The 15,126-nt window shown below is 46.8% G+C and overlaps 5 protein-coding genes across 5 annotated transcripts; 3 read left to right on the plus strand and 2 right to left on the minus strand.

Annotated features, from left to right (window-relative positions):
* Positions 1–55: 55 nt before the first annotated feature.
* On the minus strand, positions 56–1,162 carry BO87DRAFT_376199 (zincin). The gene has a single exon (XM_025623237.1). The coding sequence runs from the start codon at positions 1,113–1,115 to the stop codon at positions 258–260; it is 858 nt and encodes a 285-aa protein (XP_025480345.1). The 5' UTR covers positions 1,116–1,162; the 3' UTR covers positions 56–257.
* A 1,790-nt stretch (positions 1,163–2,952) lies between these two features.
* On the plus strand, positions 2,953–5,007 carry BO87DRAFT_425545 (uncharacterized protein; the record flags this gene model as incomplete). Its single annotated transcript, XM_025627310.1, has 2 exons — positions 2,953–3,476; positions 3,555–5,007. The coding sequence occupies 2 exons, from the start codon at positions 2,953–2,955 to the stop codon at positions 5,005–5,007; spliced, it is 1,977 nt and encodes a 658-aa protein (XP_025480346.1).
* A 3,162-nt stretch (positions 5,008–8,169) lies between these two features.
* Positions 8,170–9,828, minus strand: BO87DRAFT_435405 (general substrate transporter; the record flags this gene model as incomplete). Its single annotated transcript, XM_025627763.1, has 3 exons — positions 8,170–8,452; positions 8,512–8,902; positions 8,967–9,828. The coding sequence occupies 3 exons, from the start codon at positions 9,826–9,828 to the stop codon at positions 8,170–8,172; spliced, it is 1,536 nt and encodes a 511-aa protein (XP_025480347.1).
* Positions 9,829–10,252: 424 nt separating this feature from the next.
* BO87DRAFT_307588 (class-II fumarase/aspartase family protein) lies at positions 10,253–11,709 on the plus strand (the record flags this gene model as incomplete). Its single annotated transcript, XM_025619398.1, has 3 exons — positions 10,253–10,455; positions 10,514–10,753; positions 10,803–11,709. 3 exons carry the CDS (start codon positions 10,253–10,255, stop codon positions 11,707–11,709), a joined length of 1,350 nt encoding a protein of 449 aa, XP_025480348.1.
* A 947-nt stretch (positions 11,710–12,656) lies between these two features.
* Positions 12,657–14,432, plus strand: BO87DRAFT_406428 (glycosyl hydrolase family 79 C-terminal domain-containing protein; the record flags this gene model as incomplete). The annotated part of the gene is made up of 5 exons (XM_025626002.1): positions 12,657–12,859; positions 12,910–13,148; positions 13,204–13,344; positions 13,404–13,642; positions 13,704–14,432. The coding sequence occupies 5 exons, from the start codon at positions 12,657–12,659 to the stop codon at positions 14,430–14,432; spliced, it is 1,551 nt and encodes a 516-aa protein (XP_025480349.1).
* Positions 14,433–15,126: the final 694 nt, after the last annotated feature.

Genomic DNA, 15,126 nt, shown 5'->3' on the forward strand with positions numbered 1-15,126 from the left:
ATTCGCTGTCAGTAACCCACTCAACGAATTATCTGTATCTTCTAAAACAACTTAGATGACATATACCGAGTCCCCTCCTCGATGAACCAAGTCAAGAAGAGTTTTAGACTGTCAGCGTGTACCAATGTCTTAAAAAGAATACCGAAGTCCTGAGATTTATCCAGTCAAGATCGTCATTAAAATTGCAGTTCAAACTATCCATGACTACCGAAATTAAATACAAGAAAATAACTTTTTCTGCCCCTTCACAGACCTACTCATCTGGCCGTACAGTCCTTAATTGGCAACATTTTTCTCTTCGGCCGCGGAACATGTGCTTCTTTCCAACCAAGCTCACTTCCCGGAAACCTATAAAAGGCCTGAGCACTATCCCTATCAGTAGTCTGCAGCTGCGGTGGAAATTCATAGCCCATCACCGACAGTGGATTCCGAGGTCCAAATTGAACACTATAATCATCCTTACTATCCTCAAGCTCCGGCGCAAACTCATGTCTGAGTCCCAGAACATGCCCGAGCTCATGCAGAAAGATATTTTTCAAGTACTGGATTGTACCTGGCTGGAATGCAGCCGAGTACACATTCAGATAACTGAGATCATCCTCGTTCGGGAAGAATGCCTGCGCGAGCACACCCCCCTGGTCTCCCGCATAGGAGAGGACGAACGACGCTTTATCAATATCCTCCACCCACTCGAACTTCACCCCAAGGTCAAGTTTGTTCCAGTCATTTGCGGCATCCCTGAGCGCATTCGCAGCGAGTAAAGCGAGACCGGGGCGTGGGTATCCGTTTGCGAATGCAGCAAAATTAATGGGTTGTGGTGGATTATCGGGTTTCCAGCGCGGAATCACTCCTCTGAAACCACCTTGGAGAGTTGCGCGGTTGTTGATGCCTCTGATGGTAACGGGAAGAGGCTTCTCGGACGAACAGGTATACCGTCCGGGTGCGGTCGCAGTGGAATTGGCGAGGGACCGCCGCAAGTTCTGGAGTTCGGGACTGTCGACACTGTCAGGGGCGAGAGTCTTCAGGCCTCTTGAGCCAACAGCCTCCCGTAAGGCTTCGAGGTAGTCGATTTTGGAAGTTGAGGGGGTGAGGGTGGTGCCGCGAATGTCAGGCATGTTGGTTGATCGAGGAGTTGTTGAAGTTCCGCACCAAAATATTCCTCTGGGATCCAGTTTGAATAGGAAGCAATGTACTTTGTTCAAATGAGCGCATCTCGTGGGGTGTTTGGACTGAGTTTATATCTTAGCTCCTGCCTACTAGCTTTGGAGGGACGATGGAATGCTTCGTGATACTGCTGCTCAAATGAAGGCGGCGTAGTCTAGACTAGAATAGAACTCTTGGCCATCATCACATACCCCCGGTGCTCTGAACTTTCAAGAACGGTTAGCTACAAGTCGTTGAACAGAAATGTGTATATTATTACAGGCCCCAGACGGAATATCAACCTTAATACTTAGAGAAGTTAAGGTCGTGGAGAAACTCAACAGCCAAGCACAGCTAACAGTAGCCCGAAAAGTAACCCCGAACACGGAAACCCCGATACTATCATGTAGGTTGAGCTTATTTCCAAGTCGCCCCACATGCCTTCTCATCGCGCATTTGCAAGCCGCATGCAGTACCAGTACGAGGCCAAGACTTGAAGGCATCGCGATACTTTATACTCCACAACGCCCTCTTCGTATTCCAGTGTCATCATGATCTTTTCATTGCAGCGAGGCACAGAGCTGTGGAGGTGTCAGAAGCCACCTGGGTAATTTTATTTTCACCATGACCACATAATATAACATGCTTGATACTCTCGCAACTTATTCGTTTAGCCTGATGATCCAGTCTATCACTAGATGCAAAGGTGTGTCTGCTGGCGGATCGCGGGGTCACTCAAAAGACCGGGACCGATTAAGCTCCCGAGTCAACCAAGCCACATCTTATTCGGGGATTTCTCGTATTAGACGGGAATAGGCATTTTTAGACTATTGAATCTTGTGAATAGTCTTTCTTTGTACACTTATGCTGAATGGGAACCCCGCACCCAATGCCTCATGAAGCTTTTGAATCTGGAGCCCAAGTTTAATGCTGTAGAGACCAGACATGGAACCATGAATCCCTTGGAAACCGTCCCAATACAGTAGCTTCAGCCAATCATACTTCGTGGCTCTAATATCCTCTTCGAGAACATGGTGTTATCTCAGCAAATCCGTAGTTCTTTCTATTGAACTTCGGCGACTGGCTGATGTGCATAGCTCTGATGATCCTAAAAGTCCAAGGCTCATGACGACAACCAGTCGCCTCCCCATGCTAACTAGACACTTCCTAAGCTACCTAATGTTCGTGAAGGATCTATCAAGTTGTCAAGACTCAGCACTTGTGTCGCTAGGGCTTAGGTGGTCTACTCCCTTGAAGATGTTATGCGACGGCATGCACCTACGATCTTCGCTTGGAACAAGATTTACCCGAGTCGAGTTCAGCTGCGCTTGCGAATGTCCCTTAGACTTTGTATAGTAGCATATATTACTAATCACAAGCAGACCCTTCGATATCTTGTTTCTGGAATGCATCTATCTGACTGGTGGCATCTTAGGATGTCCGAACATACTACACTATTACTAAATCGGGTAATGACAGGCACGGCAGCCCGTATTTTGACAATTGGAAGCGGAAACTAAACCTATTGTGCTATTGACATGAATTCCTTTAGAAAACTGAAGAATATGCATTCTGATGCGGCAAAGTATCTCATTGGCCGGGGCGTGTTGATCGTCTATACTACATTCCCGGCCGAGGTTATTTGCGAACCCTGACAACCCCCTCTTCTGAAAGACAGAAGGCCGTCGGGTTAATTGGGTCCGAGCTCTATCGGGTGAAGAGGTTCTCATAAGAAAGGAAAACCGAGTATTACGAGGTACTTCGGAGCTCCCAAACATATTGGTCTATCGGATTTTACAGAGGTACAAAATGTGGTTATTACTATATTTTCTTGCCGTGATCCCTATTTGTGTAATTACTGAGGCGTCCAATCGTTCTAATACCTTTTCATCCGGGCATGCTCTCTTGTATTCAAATTCCAGCGCCATCGTCCAATTCGTTGATGGAGCAAGCCCTCAACGAGAATTTCTTCTAAATGAAACGACAGCAACATTCCACACGCGCAGTCATGCATGGGGAGCAGGTACTATTTCCACTGATTCTGGCGAAGAGTCCTGGAATCTGGATCATATTCCCTACAACAACTTCACTGGACCTTACAACATCCCCCTTGATGATGGCCTACGACTAATAATCACGAGGTCCCCTGGGCGGGTCCTCAGGGAAACGTACATGTTTGAGAATACCTCGCCTGAAAGGATCACCGTAACAGGGTTACACATACAGACCCCCTTTAACGACCTTTACGACACAGCCCTCTGGTCTCTGACATCTGCCGTGGATGCCCATATTTTCACCGGCGGTGCGTGGGCGTGGGCGTTAGCTGAACCTATGTCAGGCGAGGGCCGATCACTAGGCCTCATTGTTCGAAAGGGCCATTTATGGAGCTAATCTCTTGCATAATGTACTAGCTCTGACGTCCGAGGACACATAGTCCTTCAAGTCACGGACGCCAAGAGGGACCCCGATGGTTTTGGTGGTCAACCAGTGGTCCATATTGACCCAGGAAACTCATACGCTCTGGAGTGGGAAATTGGTTTCTACGATAATACCAGCGCCTTCATTGAAGCTACAAAACCTCCAGCAACCTTCTCGGCGTACTCGGCCCCTTTAGACCAAGAAAACACCGTTACTTCAGAGATCGAACCGACTTCCTCATCTTCGAATTTGAAGATCAGGCGGAGAGGAAGTAGCTATACACTCAGTGCAAGTTCACCAGGCACCTATAACGTCGACATTGGCGATTCCCGGACTGAAATTTCATTTCACCTGCCGCTCAAAACCGTTGTGCGAGAGAGGACCCACTACATCCTAGAACACCAGCGGCCGGTCCAGCGTCCAGCTCCCCTCAATGCTGCCTTCGTTGCCATTGACACTGAAAACCTCACTACAATTGTGTCAAGCACATGGGACGACTGGGGGGATGGATCCGAGCGAATTGCTATGCCTACGCTTCTTCAATTAGCAGCTATGCAGGGCTATGTTTCGTCCGAATTAGTGGAAAACCCCTTGAGAAACTGGGTCGAGTTTGCCAGTAGCTCCCTATTTGACGCTGAAGGCAATACTCGCCGTTGCACCGGATGCTCCCAAACTCAGAGGCTGTACGACGTCATATGGCTTGTGATGTTTTTCAACGACCGGTACAAATGGCTCGGTAATAGCACGAACATCGACACCGCAGTGACGCTACTCAATAGAGCATTCGAAGTCGGACAGGTGCAGGAAGCACCAATCATCTTCTTTTCCCAAGCCATCCTAGAACTCTGCGAGAGCCTTGACAAACTCGGACGGTATAACGAAAGCACCACATACAAAAGAAAACTTGTCGATACAACTATGAGCTTCGTGAACGATGGACGCGACCTCCCGTCATCGGAAGTCAGCTATGAGCAGTCTATCGTGGAACCTCTGGTTGAGATGGTCGCAGACACATATAATTTAACGAGAAACGCCACGCTGCTGAGCGAGACACAGGAGCGTCTTAACTGGCTCATGGCTTTCTCCGGGTCACAGCCACATGCTCGGCTCTATCAAATTGCCAACCGTCACTGGGATGATTATTGGTTTGGCCTCCGTCGTCAGTGGGGCGACGTGTTTCCTCATTACTGGAGTGCGTTGACCAGTCAAGCACTCATCCGCCTTCCTCGGGAGCTGAGAACCAAGCAAACAGATGATATTGCTCTGCAGATCCTACGATCTAACATGGTCAACTTTTTTCCGGGAGGATCGGCAACGTGCGCATTTGTCTATCCTTCTGCAGTTAACGGTGAGTCGGCTAATGTAGCTGATCCTATGGCTAACGATCAGGACTGGCACCTTGTTATTTGGTTGAGACTGCTTGAATATGGAGTACCAAATGTCTAATGTCCTAGGATGCTAGAGAAGACTCCTTAGCAGTAGCAGCAATTGTCCATTATCAACACCCCTCTTGTGTTTATTCTGACCAACCGAGGGTCATAATGTCAATATAAGTACAACGGCTAAAAAGAATATATAGTTACTACGTCATAGACTTTCAGGAAAGAGTCAAAATAATCACTATGGATCTATGGGTCAGATAAGCTATCACTTAGTGTCACAATGTCCATCAACCTATCATCCGAGGTCAAAATACATCCTATAACCTCCATTGACTAAACAAACAGTGGCTACAAAAGTGATTGACGTAAGCTTTGTATTAATTCGCCTGAATGAGTCGTGGAATGGGCTGTGTTAAACAATAGGTTCACAAGGTCTCTAATGGAGATGAATATCATATACCCCGCAGCTAAGGCTATACGAGAATTCGTAAAGAAACTCCTGCCATTCTTCCCCTACCACATCTCTAACGCTTCACAGACACCTCCGACTACATTGGTATATTTCAAAGCCACACTAATTTGCTTTAAAGAAGGTAAGATGGTAAGAACAGTAGCGCCATCACGGTAGAACTACTTGGACTAACTGAGTATATATTGTAGGTCAAATTCCAAGAAATGGTCCGTCCAAGCCCAGAATATCGGTTTCGATAACACTACTAAGTATACTAGTGTATCTAATCAAGACTATCAAGCCGCTACAGGGCGTATCCCTTATTAGTACGGTCCTCGTGCTGTAGTAGCTCGTTCAGTCTGGTTTTAGACCAAACTGTGCAGTCTTGGGGCATATTGAAAGGTGACTATGATACTGTTAGATGTTACAGGCCCCCGGGGCTTTTCGGGAATATGTCTAAGAAAATACACCGGGAGGTTAGAGAGGCGCGCTAAACGTACCAATGTGGAGGAGAGGTGGTACGCACAGGACTTGCCTTCCTTCGCTCACTGCAGGCAACCCCGTTTATTTCTCTTCTGTGTCCCCTTTTCAAGGTATAGTCTCTGAACCACATATTCCGTCCCTACATACACATTCGTGTTTTTTCGGCGCTAAGAGATTGGGCTGCATGTCAGCCTAGCTGAAGCAAACTGCATGAAGGGTTCTACAATGCTTGGTCAGCAAGGTGCATGGTTGGTTTCGTTGTGGCATGTGATGTCCACCCATGGCTCTTTCCCCTTCTTTTGTTGGTCTACCGGGTATGACTATTGCTGCAGTAACCTTTAAAGGATTTGTTACTCTATCCATTTGATTGTCAGTGTCCCCTTGAACGTACCCCAACGCCTTCCGTCCAGCTGGAGCGGTTTACGGCGCGACACTATCTCAAAAGCTGATTGCACATAATACATATGTTGCACCTTCCCCTGTTATACACAGTCATAGATGAAGGAGAGTCATGGCTATTTGGGAAGAAACCTCTGAATCAGGAGGAAGGATTGCCTCATCCGAGCTCTATTTCGATGGCTCCAACCTGCCAGGGTCTACAGGAGGTGCTTGCCCCGCTCCAGAACCACGCCCATGTTAGGGTCCTTATCTGATAGCGCCTTCTCATTGTGATTGAGAGGTTGGGACTCGGACACGACCGGGCGAGCGTTAGCAGCCACACGTCTCTGGGTCCCAGGTTGGCCTGCTAAGGAAATCACTATCCCCAGTCAGTTGAAACGCCACGGCCATGATTTATCGCCAAGCGGCGAATTAGCTGTGCTTGTCAGATGCAAGCATCTAAGCAGATTGTGACCAATAATATCAAAGTGGTTCATGCCAGGTTCAAGCAGGCGGTAGGCATAGAGCATTCGAAGGAGGAGCACGTGGCCTACACCGCATTTACAGGGGATAGGGACTGAAACCATTGCTAAAATCAATGCAAAGCTCGCTTTTCTCCATGGAAGAATAGCTTCCAGGAAGATGATACCACATCGACGCTGACTGCATGCCCTTGGCTGGGGAGGAACAAAGATAGAGACTGTCTTTGCTTGCTGACCATCTCTATTGGGCATAGTTTCCGGATTACTATGGCTACCTTGTTCTCGACCAGGAATGCAGATGGCCTGGTCTACCCTTTTGTGAGCAGGTCTCACTTTGAGCGTTGAAAAAGTCAGGTAGCCATCGATCCGGCCAATCTCATGGCCACTGACTAGGACTCAATTTGTGGTTCCACCATGTTCCGCCACCACTACAGCGCTGTCAGATCACCTGACAGCAAGGAATAGACAGTAAGATGTCCCAGATGAGATCAAGTTGAGGGCGGCATGAATGATCAGGATTTTGGAAACTTGGACAACAGACTTCATTGGAGGGTGACAGCCTTGCTGGCATCCCCTTAGCCTAATGCCTTATGAAGGTCTAGATTACGCTGGCCTGCCGTATGCATTTTTTTTGGCGCTCCTGGCGGGCTGAGATTGTCCAAAGAGATTCGAGATTCGACCAACCATGCCTATACAGCGATCACCATGCCTTGTATTCAACCATTAGTTAAGCAGGAGGGGTTGACCAACACACAAGACTTGGGAAGCTAGGCTTAGCACGAACAAATGAAGACTTGACCTAGCATTTGGACTTAGCGCCACACAATAGAACTGTGACCTTGCTTGATCAACGCAATTCATACGTGATTAGAAGGTCCAGGAGTTGGAGAATATGGGCTTTTCAGCCAACCATTCTGCAGGAGACCAGTAACAGACATAAGCTGGCGAACCCAGTGTGTCCCAGCCCAAAGGGAAAGGCGCGTAGTGGCAATATCAACAGGCGCACTTCGCCCTGAAAGGAACATCTACCGGGTCTCATAAAACTGCCTAGCACGAGAGGGGCGAAAGGTACGGAATCACCCGCTAGTCCACAAAACGTAACCGAGAACAACCAGAAACGGAGCTGGGATTAAGGCTACAAATGTCCAACTTTACTAACTGCCCAGTCAACTTTCAGCTACTATCCCGACTTAGTAGTATACTGACAGCAGTGCAAAATATATATTAAAACTCGGACAGCTGTATGTGTCACACCTAAGGCATCGGCATCTGATACTGACATTAGTAGACATGATACTACTTTTGTCTATTCTTTTACAAGCTGAAATACAATGCTCGTGCTTACTGAGTATTGTGAGGCATGTACGTTCTGGAACAACATATTGCTATACTAAATTGACTCCGAATCCTACTGATATCCGATGATACTTACCTAAAGGTCCTTATGCTCAACTTCTTCAACCTCACTTTTTTCAAATGAAACCCGACCTTCTGCATCACAGTTTCGAGGCCGATAAGACGACCTCACAATTTCTCGAATGCTCAGCCCTTGTTTGAACAGTATAACCAAGTCTTCCAGCGTCCACCCCATAGTTTCCGCATACAGGAAATACACCGAGATAGGGATACATGCACCAATCACGGCATATACTATATAATACTGATAGCCAATATTGTTGATTGCGACAGGAGTTATCGTCGTGACAACAAAATTCCTAACAAATCAGCACTGGCACTTTCCAAGAAAATCTCTGCAGCAAGAATGGAAGCTTACCAAAGCCAATGATTTGCGGTCGAGATCGAAGCCATAGCAACTCTCAGCCGGAGCGGCGCTACCTCGGTACAGTATAGAAAGTTGGCACCCAGAAACCCGATGGGGATGAAGAAGTTAAACAAAAAAATAAAAAGCGCCGATATAACGGAAGCGGGCTTGTTCGTATGTGGAAAGCTCGTGGTGATTGCTAAGGCCAGCATACAAAGCGACATCCCCGACCCGCTGACAATAAACACCACGCGGCGACCGAACCGATCGATGCAGTAAAAAGCCACGAAACACGAGAGGAACTTCCACGAGAGCGTCGCGGCAGCTAGTATTCGAGACATCGTGCTGGTCATTTGGAGGTTATCTTCGAAGTTAATCGGAGCGTAGACTGAGATAAGGTTTCCTAAAAGTAGTTGCGTCAACTATGGTATGCATACGTGTAGGGCGTGTCTTCTATGGGCACTTACCTCCCGACATTTGCTGGTAGAACTGGAGCATGATGCACAGAGTGAAGCGGTAGAATAACCTTTCATCGTTTGGGCGCCAAATATCCATTATTGAAACACCACGAGAGTGATTCTCTAGTGTTGATTGGATTGCCGCAATATCGCCGTTCACGTCTTCCGACTGGGCTGATGTATTGTTCAGACTGACTAGTGTTGCACGAGCCTGCTCAAGGCGGCCCTTTTGAACAAGCCATCGAGGAGATTCTGGGAGAAAGAAGATTGAAAACATGGGGATAAGCGAAACCAGCCCCGGAATTGCCAATGGCACTCTCCAAACAACCGAGCCGGTTTTGACCTGATAGAGTCCCAGGTTAACCCACGACGTTATTGCGTACCCAGCGCTGATGAAAAGTCCATCCAGAACAACGTGTTTGCCCCTATTATGTGCTGATGAACATTCGGACTGCCAGACAGGTACTGTTCCACTAAGCATTCCAATGCCGATTCCAATTATAAGCCTTCCCACAATCAACTGAGCGAGCCCAAAAGAGGAACAACATAGGGTTTCCCCAATCAACGTTGCAAGTGAGCCTGCAAACATGACCTTTCTTCTTCCCAAGACGTCACCGATCAATGAGCATGAAAGAGACCCAATCAATGCACCAAGGGTAAATGTCGAGATAACAAAACCTTGGACTGTTAAATTGTGGCTTTTCACTGCGCCTGATGTGTGGATAGTATCGATTTCGGGGAAGGTTGTGGTCCAATCTTCCACAGATACGAGACCGCCGACGCCGGCTTGATTGTAGCCAAAGAGGAAAAAGGCAGGGCATACTACCAGAATTAACTGGGCAAGCGACAGTGCGTGACCATGGAGTGCCATGCTTTATGACCACTGTTGTTCACAGGATCCTTGTCAAAAAAAAATATGAACAACGGTGACGATATATGCAGTCCATTTTGAATGCATTTATAGTTGACAGGCTACCCCACAAGACACTCTTCCCCGGATGATTGTGTAGAAGGGTCTGGGGGTATGTAGGTACCCCATGTTAGCCAAGAAGAGTGACGCGTGGTTAGCCCGAAATTGCGGGGATGGAATAGGGCTGGCTCGGGAGACTAATTTCGGGATAAGGCCTATCCCGTCGGAATAGTACCAAGCTCCGGCATAATACCAGCGTAGTCTTCGGGATACCAGTGACTGTTCCGATCGCTCTCATTTAAAGGGAATTCACCAGCCACAATCATCGCACTGCGCATACCTTCAATTCTTTTCATAGCAGCATCACCTATACACATCCCAAACAATGTTGAACAGTGCGGTCGATTCCCGCATTTTCCGCAATCTTGTTAGAACGGAAGAAATCCGCGACATATTCTCAGATGAAGCTTACATCAAGTGCCTGGTTGAAGTTGAAATTGCTCTTGCGCGAGCTGAAGCAAAGGTGAATGTTATCCCACACGAATCGGCCAATGTTATCGCAGAGAACGCCAAGTACGAAAACCTAGAGTATGTGTCCCCCTTTCCGAACCCTACAATTATGGACTAATAACATCCATGAAAATAGCCTTGACCGCATGGCCGCAGACACCGAAAATGTTGGGTATCCTGTCTTGCCGCTGGTGTGGCAATTGGCCGAGATGGTGCCCGAGGAACATGCCAAGTACATCCATTGGGGTGCCACAACACAAGATATCATGGACTATGCTTCCATGGTGCAAATGCGTAGAGGACTTGTTATCGTCCGTCGGAACCTTCATGAGTTGGATGCAACTCTAAAGTCTCTTTCGGAGAAATATGCCGACACGTACGTCTTAGAAATGCAACACTGTTAAAGAGGTGCTGACACTTCCAAGACCCATGGCAGGCAGGACCCATCTCCAACATGCTCTTCCAATCACATTTGGATATAAATGCGCCGTATATCTATCTGGTATCCAACGGCATATCCAACGATTGACCGAAATAGAACGTCGATGTTTGCTGGTCCAGTTCGGCGGCGCAGCAGGAACATTGGCATCACTCGCCTCGGATGATACCGGTCTAAAGGTGCGAAAACAACTTGCCACAGAGCTCGGTTTACATGATCCATCAATTACATGGCATGTGGCACGGGATCACATTGCAGAAATTATCAACTTTCTAGCACTCATCGGGGGATCTCTAGGGAAAATCGCTCTAGATATCATCATCATGTCGTCTAACGAGGTTGCCGAGGTGGCTGAGCCCTTCGTACCATTTCGGGGAGCGTCATCAACTATGCCTCAGAAGCGAAACCCTATATCAAGCGAAGTTATACTTGCCTCTTTGAAGTTGCTTCGGTCGAACGCATCATTGGCTCTGGATGCTATGGTGTCCGATTTCGAACGAGCCTCTGGCCCCTGGCACTTGGAGTGGAGCTGCGTTCCAGATTCATTTGTCCTATGCTGTGGCGCGCTACACCAAGCAAATTTCATTATGAAGGGCCTTCTCGTCAACACTGAAGCTATGTCAAACAATCTCAACATGACCAAGGGCCTGATTGTTGCGGAGGCAGTGATGATGGGAACTGCGCCGAAACTCGGTCGCCAGAGGGCACATGATGTGGTTTATGAAGCCTGTACAAAGGCAATTGAAGGGAATCTCCCCTTAATTGATTTTCTTCAACAGGATAGCAGTCTGGTAGCTGAAGTCGGAGTGGATAAGCTAAGGTCCCTTTGTGATCCATGTCAGTATTCTGGGTGCTGCCGACAGATGATTGAAAATGTCATTCGTGATGAATAGAATTTTCCGTCAGTGTGATTAACAAGAGAAATATATAAATCATAATACGTGGGAATCCATTTGCTCTTCACACTGGATCGGAAAGTATTGGATAATCTGCAGGTGGTTTACGTTATTATCCTACTCTCCTGCCCATTGCCATGGCTGGGGTGTGTGCCTCTAGAAATCACAACACGCAAATCAGAGTGTGTATTGAGAGTATAAGGGGACCTTTTTTCTTTTTCTTTTTTTTTTTTTCCTTCGAAGCATAAACCTTTCATCTTTATCATTACCTCTATCGTTGCTGCCAAACAGGCTGGATAACTCACTGAACGGGTTTTCGCTGATCGCGATAGATTTGCTGCCGACTTGGTGAGGACGGTGACATCGATCTGCAGGGATTTACGCATCAATTAATATGTTCTCGGGTTAAAGGTGCCCGGTTCATGTACGCCTACAAGATTGCAATGAAACACATGCTGCAGGTGTATAAGGTCTACTATATATATAATCACACGTAGGTCACTACCCTACTAGTAATATTCATGATGCTTGAGTAGTTAATCTATTAGTCCTGGTGTAGGGGCAAGATGTAGGCATTGTATAGAAATATTGCTCTCTCCCAAATGTAACTATCACCCCACAAATGAGTCTCTGTCTCAGGAAGGGAAAAATAACAAGGCGAGGCATATATGTAAGACAGCCAAAGCTCTCCATCGGCCCCTACTGTATTCCGCGGCAAAACAAATGAGAGCTGCGGGGTCGTTGGTCCAAAGCTGTAGATCAAGGAGAAGGAAGAATTTCTCCTCAAATAAGAACACAGAGCATCAGCCGTTTCAGACTACATATTTGGTCGGCTAAATTGGGTTTCTGGGAGTTTTGCCTTTTTCTTTACTATAAGAGCATAACGAAGAACGCTTTGAACGGACTTGTTCACTGCAAAGGCGGCCCCAAGCAAAGTGTCCATAATGCCTTCTCTTGCAAGCATCATCACTTTTGTAATTCTTATTCCATTTGCAGTATCTGATCTATCCGTTAAGCTTAATGTTACCCGCGAAATAAAGCTTTCTCCGCCGGCTAGCCCTAGGCCTGGGAAGCAGATTGTGGATGCAGCATATCAATCATTTTCCATCGAGTTTTCGTTCATGGCAGATTATGCCGGAAATGATACGTATGGTCAACCCTAGATACCATTGGTGACGTACTTTTAAATTTTTCAAGACACCCAAACCTTTTTTCAAGGCAAGTGATTCAAATCTTGTACGACATATCGGGCGCATATCCGATCTTCCGTGTGGGCGGCAGCACCCAAAGCTCTGCCATATATTATCCGAATCAAACCGAAGCTATAATCGACCCATTTAGCTCTGTCGCTTCTGACCAGCCATCGCATACGCTCGTTGGCTCTTCTTGGTTTCAATCCTTCAGACAATTTCCCAGTGGCACCCAATATATATATGGTATACTAGTTATCATGACACCATGGATAGCAAAATGCTAACAGGTTTGCCCAAGGCCTCAATTTCTTCAATACGGTAAACGAGACATATTACAATATTGGCAACGGCCTTGATCAAGGTGTACTCGAGGCAAACGCTGCCTACGAGACCATGGGTAATTCATTATATGCGTTCGAGATTGGAAATGAGGTAGATAGTAAGTTGGCTCGGTATTAGATTGTGATTGTCTACCCTGCGTTTAACAGTAAGAATCAGGCTGGGGAAATGGTAAGCATAGAGACGGGAATTGGACAGTCCAACGCTACGTGAACCAATGGAACGAATTTGCGACAGCTATCAGTCGGAACTTGACTGGTAAGGACGCAACGAGATTGTTCCAAGGATGTGCATTTGAGGCACCTCGCCATCTCGACGAAAGGACGGACTGGAATGTTGAAAATGCGGAGCTAGATGGTATGGGCGCAGACAAGACAAAGACGGTTTCCGACCACGAGGTGAATGAGCATAAGATCAGTAAATTCATCTATGGACTGTCTGCTAACAGGGGCTTCGTAGTATATGGGTGCTAATTGCCACTATACTGGCGCCGGGCCAACAATCCAAGACACCCTATTCGATCGCACCAACATGCTCTCTCGTGTTTGGTACCATGACTATCTGGGCAATGCGACAGCGAACTCAGGTATCAAATATGTTATCGGTGAGACTAACTCCATTTCTTGCCAGGGCGCGTTCAATATCTCAGACGTTATGGCATCTGCTGTCTGGGCCATTGACTATGTCATGTATCTATCCTCACTCAAGGTATCCCGTGTTCATTTTCACATGGGAACACGCTATCGCTACTCACCCTGGCAGCCTATTCTCTACAACGACAGTGCTCCTCACGTCAACCCAATGTACTATGGGAATCTTTTCAACGCTGCTGTGTTTGCAGGCGGGAACAAGCAGACGGAAGTTCTTGTCAACGAAACGAACTTCGGTGCATATGCGGTCTACAAAGCGGGAAGCCTTGATGCTATTGTGGCGGTCAATCTCAACATCTGGAACTCAACATCTGATCCTGTCGCTAGGTTTTACACAGAGCTAGCCCTTACAGATGAGTGGGAAGATGCAAAGGTTTCTAGGCTGACAAGTCCTGGTGTGGATATCGCTGATAATATTACATTTGTTGGCCAATATGTTGATGAGAATGCCCGGATTGTTGGACCAAAGACATATGATACAGTGACTGATGGCAAGGTCCTAGTGGGTGCAGGTGAAGCAATACTTGTTCAAAAGTGATGCGTTGCTGGAGCTTCGAGAGTGAAAATATACTCGATATTGGATTGTATATATTTTAGGATGCGTATGATGGTACATCATGTATTGGCTGTATCTTGAAGCAGGCAAGCATTCAGGCCAAGGAGATTGAATCAGATGTCACCAACTTTTGAACTTCCAGTGGACAATAAACCGGACGATCAAATTTATGAGCAGTTACATAAATTGTACCTGGAAGAATCATCTGTCAAAAGATATATTCATTTTCTTTTTCTAGCAATTAATTCCTAGTAATTATTATCTATCATGTCGAATCAGGACATATAAGAACCTCGGTATGTTTTGTTAGGTTGCCACAAATTGTTCATTAGCTGTAAAGTTCTAAATTGCATGGTATCGGCTATACTGTATCATACCATTCACATTAATACCAGTACAGCGGAGGCATAGTGAGTAGTGCTTTATCCACATCATAAGGAGCAATGCGTCAGCGGAACTTCCCGCTTCAGGACACCGGAACTGGCCCCAAGTGAGATTAGCCTCACCCCCACTCTTTCTTCAATACAGATATTGATATAAATGCTGCTTTCCATTCCCGCCTCTGCACACGAATGATGTGGCTTTTTGTCAAAATCTTTCTAGGCTGATGGTATCTGAACCCACTTCAGCTCCTCATTTCGACTTCAACAAATTGACAGCAGACTGCCCATCACCT

This window comes from Aspergillus neoniger (genome assembly GCF_003184625.1).
Source record: "Aspergillus neoniger CBS 115656 unplaced genomic scaffold BO87scaffold_14, whole genome shotgun sequence".
Lineage (NCBI taxonomy): Eukaryota > Fungi > Ascomycota > Eurotiomycetes > Eurotiales > Aspergillaceae > Aspergillus > Aspergillus neoniger.